General features: G+C 47.0%; 1 protein-coding gene across 1 annotated transcript in view; it reads left to right on the top strand.

Moving 5' to 3' along the window:
- The first annotated feature begins 252 nt into the window (after positions 1-252).
- Tmem163 (transmembrane protein 163) overlaps positions 253-12,210 on the top strand; it is a 187,680-nt gene continuing 175,722 nt past the window's right edge. Inside the window, exons 1-2 of the mRNA NM_028135.2 lie at positions 253-843; positions 9,504-9,623. Coding sequence (NP_082411.1) covers positions 645-843; positions 9,504-9,623 — 319 coding nt within the window. The 5' untranslated portion in view covers positions 253-644. The remainder of the gene's footprint in view (positions 844-9,503; positions 9,624-12,210) is intronic.

Raw genomic sequence — 12,210 nt, 5'->3', positions numbered from 1 at the left:
TTGGTGCAAGAGAGAAACTGAGATGAGAGTTAAAGCCATTTAAGGGCAGCAGATCCAGAGGCTGGGGAACAGGTGAATCCTGGTGCCTGCTTGGGCAGGCGGGGACAAGGTGCAATCCTTGTAGCCTGTGTGGCTCCGGGAGAGAAAAAAGGCCGGATGAGCTGCGATGCCCTCTCTCCTGCCCACGCGCGGCCACAGGCTCCGAGGACTGCAGAGTAATTAGGGTGGAAGGGTCCCTCCTGGGCACCAATCCGCGACGTGAGTGGGGGGCGCGTCCTCCGTCACGCCCTCACCCAGCCCTGCGCTACCCGCAGGCTGGTCCCCACGCCCCCTAACAGTTCCCTCAGCTTCCACGCGTCTGGACCGTCCGGGGCCCTCCCTCTCCACTCGCCTGGGTGCATCGATACCAGTGCCCGGGCTTAGCGCCTCGGGGCGGGTCCCTGCCGCCCGCACCTGCCCCCGGGGGCGGAGCGCAGCGGCGACAGCGCGGCACCAGCCTCCGCCACTCGGTGTGCTAGCGGCGGACCTGCCGCTCACCGCGGTACGGGCGAAGCTCTCTCTCGGTGCCCTCGGTCTCTGGCACTTTGGACTTCGTGTCTCCATCGTGGTCGGCTTCGCCTCGGGGGATCTGCAGCCCCGGCGCCATGGAGCCGGCTCTGGGCAGCGAGCGCCGCAGCCCCCCTGGCCCCGGAGTCCCGCGGCCGCCACCGCGGGGCCACGCGCCCTCGACCGCCGCCCCCGCCCCCAGCCCGGCTCCGATGAGCTCCTCTGTGCAGTCTGATGAGGAAAGGCAGCCACGGATCAGCGAGAGCGGCCAGTTCAGCGACGGGTTGGAAGACCGAGGTGAGCTACCACCGCCCCGCGCTCCTTCCTCTCCGCCCCTCTCAAGCCACCTGTCCCCTATTTGCGGAGCTTGGTGCAAAGAGCGGAAGCGACTATTCCACCTTTCGGGATCCATGAGGGTCGGGCAGCGGTGCCTCCCGAGAGCCTCTTTCAGTTTTCCGATCTCGGAGGGTGCTTAGGCCAGCCTTCTCCGGTGCTCGCGGGAAAAGTTTGCAGACAGGGTTCTTAGTGTCTTACGGGGGACCAAGGGATTCCTCTCGGTGCTGGGAGATGTGGGTTCCAAAGCATCCCGCTGCGCAAGCCCAGCCACCCGGGGAAAGTTATTATTATTATTAATTAATTTTTTTGGTTAGTGGCAGAGCACCCGGTAGGGTGACAGCTAGGGTCCCCTTAGCCTCTGGACGTGCGTGGGGCCGAAGCTCCCTGGATCCTGGGTCACAGCGGTCACCGCCCCATAGTGTGAGGGTGCTGGCAGAGAGGTTAGGATGTTTGGGGTCTGGCTACCAACCTGATCTGCACAGATGCTATCCGCGCTGATACTTCCTGGAGAGAGTGTGTCCAGCTCTGAGTCCTTCCTTGGACGCTGGCCTTGTACCCGGTGCGTCCCCTGGAAGGCATCACCATCTCCCGCTTACAACCACTGTCTCCTTAGTGGGGCTGCGTCGAACGTTAGGGATCCCTCATTCCCCCACCTGGCTCTCCTTCCCCATCCTGCTCTAGCGGCCTTCAGCTTGGGTTCTTTGCGAAGACGACCGCATCTACACCATTCCCCTTTCTTGCTGCTTCTTAATTGGCCCCCCTCGAAAACTATCAACGGTGCTGCTGAAACCGTTGCTGGCGGATTTGGGGGTCTCTGCAGCACGGTCTTTTCTCAGGCAGCCGACTCTGTACACCTCTATTCATTTTTTTTTCCTTTTTTCTTGGAAGCTTTCATCTGTCGACTGTAGAGTGCTTATATTATTTTAGTTCTGGCAGGTTTCTGTCCTATTCTTAGTACCTCCTGAACATCTTTATATTCCGGTTTCGCGTTGGGATACAGGATCTCTTGCTTAGAGATTCCGAATTGTAGCGTGTGAAACAGGATGACATGGAAACAGATTTCCCAGAGAAACAGCAGAGATGCTGTGTGCGGAACTGGAGCCGCTCCAGCTTGGAACGAGTTCTGCACCCGGGTTGCAGGTCCTTTCCCTGTTCCCACAGAACCCGATAGCCTTAGAGACAGGAGAGTGGATGGCATCATCAGAAAGCCAGAAAAGCCTCTCACTTTAATTCTGGGGTGTGAGAATTACCTTTGCCTCGCAAGATTCAAACATCTCACATTGAAGAAAGATGGATACTCTCAGGCTGGGCTTAATTCTGTAGCATTGCGGGTTATCTGTAAGCACCGAGCAGTCTCTCTCTCCCCACCCCTGCACAAGGGCAGACAAGAAACCCATACTAGGATGAATTGATATTTAATAATATCTAGAAGCCATGCTTCAGTGTTAAATGAAAACAAAAACACAACAAAAACCTCTTCTAAATACATTCTTTAGGTTTTCTGTCAGTGGTCAAATGAACTTCATTTTCTATTATATTGTCTCCTGAAAGCATTCACTGTTCATAAACCAGTGCTCTGTGGAAGACTGCATATCACACACAACCTCTCTGTCAGGATGAATCCAGTCTCCCACAGAGCCCAGGGTTCCATGCCATTTTGAGCTAGCTGAAAGCTGCTGTAACATTCTTTTGTTACACCCATTCCTGGCTGCAAAAAGAAAGAGTTAATGATAAATGAAGAACCAGAAGGCTGCCTGGGAGATTGGTTGTAATATTTTATATGTTTGTCTTATTTTATCTTTCTTGTATCCATTTTTTTTGCTATCTCTTGGGAATGGTTCATGGGTGGTGACATCTTTCCCACCAGAGACATGAACTGGGGAAGAGGAAAACTCCTTAGTCTCCCCCATCTCTCCTTGGATGCAGTGGCTTTCAGCTGGGCCCAATCCCTACAGGGTGTGGGGGATGGGCACTCTGGCCACACATCTGCCCTCCATACTATTTTCTGTGTTGACTTTCTTCTGAGGTGGTAGAACCGTGTGGCAGACAGCTTCTGATTCCCAATGGAGAGTTGTTTTATAACCCAGTGGTTTGGAATTTTGGAGACAATTTCTTCTTAGAAGTGAAATGGACAATTTCCCAGAATTCCGGCCAGCTTAGAATGGCCCACCATTACTGTAACAGCTGATTGAACCCGTGGTTCAGGAAGCAAGCAGGCATTATGAAGTTTAAGATCTTGAGGAAACAAGACACACACACACACACACACACACACACACACACACACACACGCACGCACGCACACACACACACACACATACACACACACACACACACACACACCACACACACACACACACACACACACAAATACACACAGAGACATACACATATATACACACAAATACACACAGACACACAGACACACACACTCAGAGGGGGAGCCCAATTCATCTTCCGGCTTTCTTCTTCCCTTCTTTAATATCCATTTCTCTATGATTTTGTCCCAAACCTTAGGGTTTGGCCCCACCTTAGAGAGTTATGGCTTTATTTAACTCATTCTCTAGCTGTCCATCTTAAAGACAAAACAAGAAAGCAATAACAACAAGTCCTTCCTACAGAGAATTGAAGCTCAGTGGCTTGGTGTAGTGACTCAGACGTAGAATGCCAGCACTTGGGAAACAGAAGCCTAAGGGCCATGTGAGCCCATGGCCAACCTGGGCTACACATCAAATTCCAGGCCAGGAGATATCAGTGATAAGCAGTTCAGTACTAAGGACATTGCATCTTCACATATATTTGCCCCCGCCTTTATACTATGTTAATATGTCCCTTGGTATTGTCAGATCCCGTTAAGAGATTTAAGTTGGGTTAAAATTCCACCGTGGAAGCCGGCTGTGGGCAGGGATTCTGCGGCCCTGCACATGGACCTGAGCCCCGTTTTAGTTTCTGTTGGGCTGGTAGGCCTGACTCCAGCCTGTTTGATGCTTCTTTCTGGACCCTCACCGTTCCCCCACGTTCCTGTGGCTCATGAGTGTGCAAGCATCTGGCATGGATATAGGCCGGTGTAGAGATCACCCTGAGCTGAGCCCTTGTGCGTCTTCTCGTTCTTCTTCCCTTGGAGGAGTAGAGAGTGCCCATTTTCAGCATCAGCCCTGCATGCATATATATATATATATAATTTGTGTGTCTGCCAGGTACATGTATGTAGAGGCCAGAGATAACTTCAAGTGTCAGTCCTTAAGTGCTGTCATCTTATTTTGGGAACAGAATCTCTCACTGATCCAGACTTGTTTCATTCCACTAGCTGGCCAGCGAGCTTCCAGGGACCCAAGCGTGCATCACAATCCCGGGGATTTTACACAGGTTCTGTGGCTTGAACTTGGGTTCTCATGCTTGCGCAGCAAATTCCTTACCCACTGAGCCTCCTCCTGAGCCCCTCAGCTGCATCTTTAGAAAGGAAATGAAGAGCTGGCACGGTTGCGTGGAAAGAGAAAAGCCCTTCCTCCTTTGGACAGTGTTTCCATTACAATGACTTTATGTTTTCCCCCCTCTCCCCAATGTTACAATCTCCCAGGGGAGCCACGAGGAAAGTCAGGTCTGGGGAAGGACTTTCAGTCCTACTGGCTCAGAAAACCCAGAAGCCACTGAAGCAGGTGGTCCAGCCCCCTATGGCTGCCACCTGAATCTCTCATGGGGAGGAGTGTTGGGTCTGGTGGAGAGGCCAGGGGAAGCACCCTTGGGTGTGGTCAGGACCAGGTGTGCTGTTGAAACCAGCCAGTTCTGGAAGGAGAAATAAACACTGCCCAGCAGAATGGGCAAGGGTGTACACAGTGATGACTGTCTCTGCGGAAAAGTAAACCGACTTCTTAAAGGGATCGTGCCCCTACTGGACAAACCTCTTGAAATGGGTGCTCTCAGAATGCCAGGCAAACGAGCCAGTGATTTGAGCTGGTACTTAAATGGTGCGGTTTCACTTCTCCTGAAACTAGGAGGCTAGGATGAAAGAGAAATTGTGTGTGTGTGTGTGTGTGTGTGTGTGTGTGTGTGTGAGAGAGAGAGAGAGAGAGAGAGAGAGAGAGAGAGAGAGAGAGAGACTCTTTCTCTTGCTCTCAGTGTTCCATAGTTGCCTGTAGTTCTTTGCCTAGGGTTGAGACCCCATGTGATTTCCCCCTTCCATGTTAGCCCCCATGTTTGTTCTTAGCATCCTTGTTCAGGTCTTGTTGATAAGATATGGGTATAGCTTCTGTGACATTTCTAGGAGATGAAATCTCACTCCATCTTATATTTCAAGACGGGACCTCTCGCTGCACTTGGAGCTAATCTGACTAGCCAACACGTCCCACAATCCTTCTGCTTCTGCACGAGAGTTACAGGTACGCTTCCGTGTCTGTCTTTTACGTGGGTTCCTGGGATCTGAACCTAGGTCCTCAGAGATTTTCACAGGAAGCACCTTATCCACTGAACCATCTCTCTCTAGATAGAAAGTTTTTTTTAAAAACACATTTGGGAAAAGGGAAGGAAATTTTAGGGGCGTATGGAACCTGCTCATTCTAGGTGATAGCTTCCCTTGGACACAAGAGTCATTGCAGTTAGAGGTAAAATGAGATTTTTTTTCTAGAGCCCAGGAAGAAGCAGAGAAAGGTGATGTCCAATTATCATTCAAAGGCACCAGGACCTGCAGTGGAATCTGTCAGGACAAGAGGCCTGTCTTCCCAACCAAATGCAACTATTTATTCACTGTTTGGAGATTATGCCTCTCATAGCCCAGGCCGTCCTCAAACTCACATATAGCTGAGGATGATCTTGGACTTCTGACCTTCTGCCTCCACTTCTGGAGGGACCACAGCTGTCTACCACAATGCCCGATTTATTCGGTGCTGGGAATAGAAACCTGGCCCGTGAGTGGCAGGCAAACACCATACCAACTGAGCTACAACTGCAGCTCCCACTTCTGAACTAATGAAGGAAGTGTGAGGATTGCTTCCCGGTGCAATGGTGAAGACGGGGCTAATAACTCCTGATTGCTTTCTCATTTACCTCTGGTGCTGTATAAGCTTCCCTTCCTACCCGGCTTTACTCACTTCCATGTCTACTGGGCTGTCTGCTCACAGAACACCCTTCTCCAAAGTCCTGCTTGCTTTGTGTGAGGCCTGTTCAAGGACGATTGTTAGCTAGTTCAGCTAAGTCTTTGTTAAAGTTTTTTAGGTGGGAGGTTGAGACAGGGTCTCTCTATTTTGTAGCCCTGATTGTCCTAGAACACACTGTGTAGACCAGGCTGGCCTTGAACTCACAAAGATTGGCCTGCCTCTGCCTCCCGAGTGCTGGGATTAAAGGCACATGCCACCATGCTCAGCTGTTGATTTTTTTTTTTTTAAACAGGATGCTGTTTGTGACGCTTCGTCAGAAAATGATTTCCCAAAGCATGTTACTTTGGCGTGCTAGGCACTCTGAGAGGAAGGTTTCCAGAAGGCATTAGAGCAAAGTAAAGGTTCCCCTTGTTCCCTTGTCCTTTTTCTTCCTGTCTCCATTTCACCCCAAGGCTGACCATAGAAACTAGAATTCCAGGCTGGGAGATGGTGCTGTTGTTAAAAAGCTTGCCTTGCAAGCCTGCAAACCTGAGTTGTAGCCCCAGAACTCAATTATAAGATGCTGGGTGTGGTGATACATGCTTGCAATCCCAATGCTGATGAGGTGGAGACCAGCATATCCCTGGGGCCTGGTGGCGAGAAGCCTAAGCAGAATGGGTGGGTTCCAGGGTGAGTGAGAGACGCTGTTCCAAAATAAGTGTCAGATGGAATGACACTTAAGGTTAACCTCTGGCCTCCACACACATGCACATGTGTGTGTACACACACCCACTCCAGCATATGTATACATACACACTAGCATATGTACACCTACCCACACACCCACATACACACACCCACTCCAGCATATGTATACACACATGCACCAGCTTGTACACACACACACACACACACACACACACACACACACACACTAAACATTAAAACAAAATAGGAAAGAATCTTCGATCCTCTCCCCTCAAAGATAGCTATAAGCTCAAGAATTACTGTTTTCTATGCAACCCGCCCTCAAGTGTAAGAACTGGTCACAGAGAAACTCTGACTGCCCTTGTCTAATCGTGACTCACAATGCTTCATTCTAGAAGGAGTCCTGACCCACACCGAGCACATCAGTGTCTTGCAGAAAATACCAAGGCTTGGAGCAGACCCGTCTTGTTGAGTTTCTGTTCTTCACTCATCTCTTATTTAATCCCATCTCTACAGGGATATGCATTTTTCATTGAATCTGAGCATAAAAATAGACCCCTTTGGCTTTTGGGTCTTTATTCCTGAAGCCTTCCATGTTACATTGGATCGATGATCTCTCTCTCTCTCTCTCTCTCTCTCTCTCTCTCTCTGACTTTCTCTCTTGCTTTAGCCCTCCTCTCCCTCCCCTCTCTCCCCCTCTTTCTTTCTTCCTCTTCTTTCCTCTCCCTCTTTCCCTTTGTTCCCTTTACCTTATTTTCCTTTCATCTTTTCCTCTAGCCTAATTGTTATTCTTACTAATTTTTGAGACAGTCTCGTGTATCACAGGCTGCGTTCAAACTCCTTATGCATTTGAAGATAACCTTGAAATCATGATCCTCCCATCTCCATTTCCAAAGTGCTAGCATTTTGGCATTCATCACCATGTCTGGTTTATACAGTGCTAAGGACTGAACCCAGGGCTTCATGCATGCCAGGCAAACTCTCTATTGATTGAGCTACATCTCAACCCCATCACATAGATCTTTGTTTTAATATATTTGTTACATTTCCCTTCCCCACCCCCATTAACCTGTCTTGTAGGTGTGTCAGTTTTGGTCCTAATTATAGAGGATGAGTGTTCCAGTTCCTTTTGCTCCTACAGTGATGGTCAGTCAGATAAATGAATGGTGCTCATATGTGACACATCATGTACTGTGACATTTTGCAAATGCTGCCTAAGCTTTACCCCCCATATTTCTCATTGTCTATAGCTACTGTGATGAAACTGTCCAATCTCTGAGAGACACATTATGTAGCCAGAGTTGGCAAACTGGCTTTTACTTGTATAAGATATATGACTGAAAATTTGGCTCTCTGGCAACCAAGAAATGGCACATACAGTCTCCTCTTCTTCCTCTTCCTCCTTTTGGTTTTTCCAAGGCAGGGTTTTTCTGTGAAGCTGTGGCTGTCCAGGAACTCACTCTGTAGACCAGGCTGGCCTGGAACTCAGAGATCTGCCTGCCTCTGCCTCCCAGGTGCTGGAATTAAAGGCACATAGCCACTGCCTGGTTACAATTTTATTCTTTCAAAATACTTTTATTATTGTTATTTATTTATGGGTGCTGGATATCAAACTTGAGTTTGAGTGCAAGAGCAGTATGTGCTCTTAATGACTAAGCCATTCTCAACTCTTACAATTTTATTCTCAAAGGGTAAGAACAAAGTACAAATCAGGTTCAATCTGAAGATGTTTAAGTGGGCACTGCTGGCGAGTTGTCGCAGATTCATGCCCTTGAAAAGGGTTCTTTGTGTGCAGAGCCCAGGAGAGAAATAAAGCCTTTTGTACTTGTAGCTTTCCCATGGAGCTAGCTCTGGCTTTGGCAGTTTTACTGTACTATCATATTCTCTCTCTCTCTCTCTCTCTCTCTCTCTCTCTCTCTCTCTCTCTCTCTGTGTGTGTGTGTGTGTGTGTGTGTGTGCGCGCGCGCTCACACTCGCAAGCATGCGTGTCTATATGTAGGTGTAATTCCGTTTCAGAAGTCTTTCCCCAGGAATGCTATATACCTTGAGATAGAGTCTCTCATTGGCTTGGAACTCATCAAGTAGGGTGTATTGACTGGCTGGTAAGCTCCAGGCATCTGCTTGTCTCTGTTTCCCAAGTGCTGGAATTACAAGCATGTATTACCATGCCTGACTATTTCATAGGAAGAATCAAACTCAGGTCCTCATGTTATCTTCCTAGACCCCTGAAAGGGTTTAACATTTTTAATTAATTGATTAGCTAATCAGTTATTTGCTTAGTTGGGCTTCATACAAAGGAAGAGGAAAGCATGCTGTATAATCTGGGCCTGTGGCTGCTGGTTGCCAAGGGGGTCCAGTGTGGGCATTTGTGCAGTCTATGAATCTTTGGGTTGTATGAATCTGACACTGCTGTTGGGACTGTACTAGTGGATCAGTGCTCAGCTTTGAGCAGCCCAATGCCTAATCAGTTACTACAGTTCTTTTCTAATGGAAAGGTTTTCTTGGGATGAGGAAATTCTACTGCTCCAAGTGATTTAGTGCAGGGGACAAAACAATGGCATGGTGACCTCAGGTGTAAGGTATGTGGAGCTCCTCTAACTCAGAGAGCTTCTGCTACCCTGGGGAAACACTCATCCGATACTGCCAGGGATGCCAGAATTTTCGATAATTTTGTTTTGTTTTTAACGTGCAATCTTCTAACTGTGAAAGCACATTGTGGGCCAGACAAAACATCTCAGTTCACAGGCTGTGGGTTTGCAATCTTTGAATGAGATGCTGTAGCTCTGGGGTGTATGTTCTGTCTTATGGAAACGCCTTACTTCCTCTCCTCCCTGTTTCTATCAGGTTTACTAGAAAGCAGCACCCGGCTGAAACCTCATGAAGCCCAGAACTACAGGAAGAAGGCATTGTGGGTATCCTGGCTGTCCATTATTGTCACCCTGGCCCTGGCAGTGGCCGCCTTCAGTGAGTATCAGGGAGTTTTGCCAATCAATATTCTCCCGTTGCTGGCCTTTCCCTCTAACCCCTGTGGGAGTGTGCTTTGCTTTTAGTTGACTGTTATTGATGAGTAAAAAAAAAATTTTTTTTTTAGATGGTTGGATATTCAGGGTACTCATGAATTAGTAAAATGGTTTCACTCCTGTGCAAAGGGAAGAGGTATGAGAGAGAAATAACTGAGAGCTTTATTTCTCATCAGTATGCAGGTTTGTGGAAGTGGATTCCGGCTGGCACCAGCCGAATAGTGAAAATAGTATCTTGGCAGATGCCTTCAGCTCAGGCTGACATGACAAATACACATCCTGGAGATTTGGATTTTGAGCCTAATGCAACTAGATGAGTCCAATATTGCAGCAAGCTCTCTTCTTTCCCTCTCGACTGTGTGTTGTGCAAGGTCAGGAACAAAATCACATGTACAATTTTAATGAAAGAAAAATGGAAGAGCCTTCTTTCAGGGATTTAGCACATGAAAATAAAATAATATCTTCTGAGATGCTATGAAAATGGAGCAGTTTCTGTCTGTAGATGATCCTGTTTGGGGATCTGGAATTCCTGTGGTGGTTTTTCTCCAATGATACTCACAGCTTATGAAACATGCATGTGCTACTTATTCTTATTAACCACAGTGATCTATCTATACACAAGCCTAAGCAGAGAGCTACAGCTCAACCTTGGCAGGGATTGCACTTTATTTTATTTTATTTTTTGGGGGATTGCACTTTTTATTTTATTTTTTGGGGGGATTACACTTTTTTTTTTTTTTACTCCTTACCCCCCACCCCAATGGTGGAGAAAATGTGAATGTATTTTTTAAATTGTATTTTATAAATTTTGTGATAAAAAGAAAAATCTGTGTTCTAAGTGCTAAACATCCTACAAGGTGCCTCGGGGTAGAGGGAAAAATAGACCATGGTCGTTAGGCGACATGGCTGTGTGCGAGTTGTTTAAAATTCTCTTCTGCTGCTGGAAGTTGGGGCTGGATCCCAAGGGGGCGGGGTTAGAATTTGATCAAATGCTCCCTTCAAAACTCCGCATAGGTTATTAGAGACAATTTATATTAGAAACACAGTAACCTGGCTCTAAACAAACCCCAAATATTCAGAATACAGAAATAATACATTTTAGGAAATAAACATTTATCAATGATCCAGAAATCTAATCAGGAAGAATTCTGACTTTTGGAAATATAATAGCCCCTCTCTCCTCTCACCTCCCTCCTCTTTATAATGAGACCAAAATAACAAGGCAGTGGCTGTCCCTTGAGGGTAATTTGGTTGTTGTGGCTGGTAGGGGGACTGGAGATCAGACATGGCAATTTACATATGTGAGGAAAAGAGAAAGGGTAGGAAGGGGTGATTTACACACCAGATAATGTTCCTCAGACATGTCTCTGCGCCCTGAAAAGCTGTTGGAGCACCATTCTCTGGTGTTTAAGTAGGGGCTGAGTAAGAAGGGTTGTGAATGGGTCTTTCCTTTGGAGTAATAGTGTTACATCCGATGTGCTTAAGCCATGTAATAGAGAAAAGATATGGAGAAAATTCAGCTTCACTTGTCATACCCAACCAGGTGGATAACGCTAAAAATATTTCATTTCCTTCAATGGAAAACGTCCACATAAGGCCAGAGCATGGCTGTGTGGAAGGGCTTCTTGTTCTTTTTCTTTTGAAAACCACCTTACTTCTTTATGGCAGAACTACTGAACTTAAACCCTTTAACTTCCTTTTAAAAGATTTATCTTTATTGATTATCTATATAGATGCATGTGTTTGTCCATTTGGCATCTGAACATCTCAGGAGGCCCGAAGAGGGCATGGAGCTGCCTGGAGTTACAAGCAGTTGTGGGACATAAACACTGGGAACTGAACTCAGCTCCTTTGCAAAAGCAGCAAGAGTACTTAACCCCTGGCCATCTCTCTAGGCTAACTTCTTGCTTATAGCTTGTGGATGATATTATATTTATCATGACCTGTGTTATGTTCTATATGGTTTTTGTTTCATTTGTGAATTGCTTCTAACTGCTTCTGATTTAGTTAAACTCCAAACCAGAGACGACAAGTCATATTTTGCCCCACTTAAGCTAGAATAGCTTCTGAGTGTGTGTGCGTGTACATGCCTATGCACGCTGCTGAGATCAGAGAGGATGTCTGCTCTATCAATCACCACCTCGTTCCCTTGAGACAGGGTATTATCTCACCAAGCCTGGAGCTGGACTGGCAGCTAGCAAACCCTTATAATTGCTATTACAAGCCCTACACTGTCCTGGGGTTACAGGCACTCAAAGCTACACTCAGCTTTTTATGTGGGTGCCGGCGATTCAAACTGATGCTCTCATGCCTGCACAGCAAGTACTCTTATTGACTGTACCATCTCCCCCATGCACTGGTTTTGATATTACTTGGTGAGATAATAATGTGGACTGCTGAAGCATCAATATAAAAATATGGTAATGTATCTTGGAATAATTCAGAGAGTCCTAGATTGGTTTTAAAATAGATTCGGTGTATAATGGGCAGTGTGGAAAATATCAATGTTCTTATGAATGGATATGAAAACA

Source organism: Mus musculus, chromosome 1, assembly GCF_000001635.26.
Source record: "Mus musculus strain C57BL/6J chromosome 1, GRCm38.p6 C57BL/6J".
Taxonomy (NCBI): domain Eukaryota; kingdom Metazoa; phylum Chordata; class Mammalia; order Rodentia; family Muridae; genus Mus; species Mus musculus.
The sequence above is the reverse complement of the archived record's forward strand: the minus strand, read 5'-3'. Positions and strand labels throughout refer to the sequence as shown.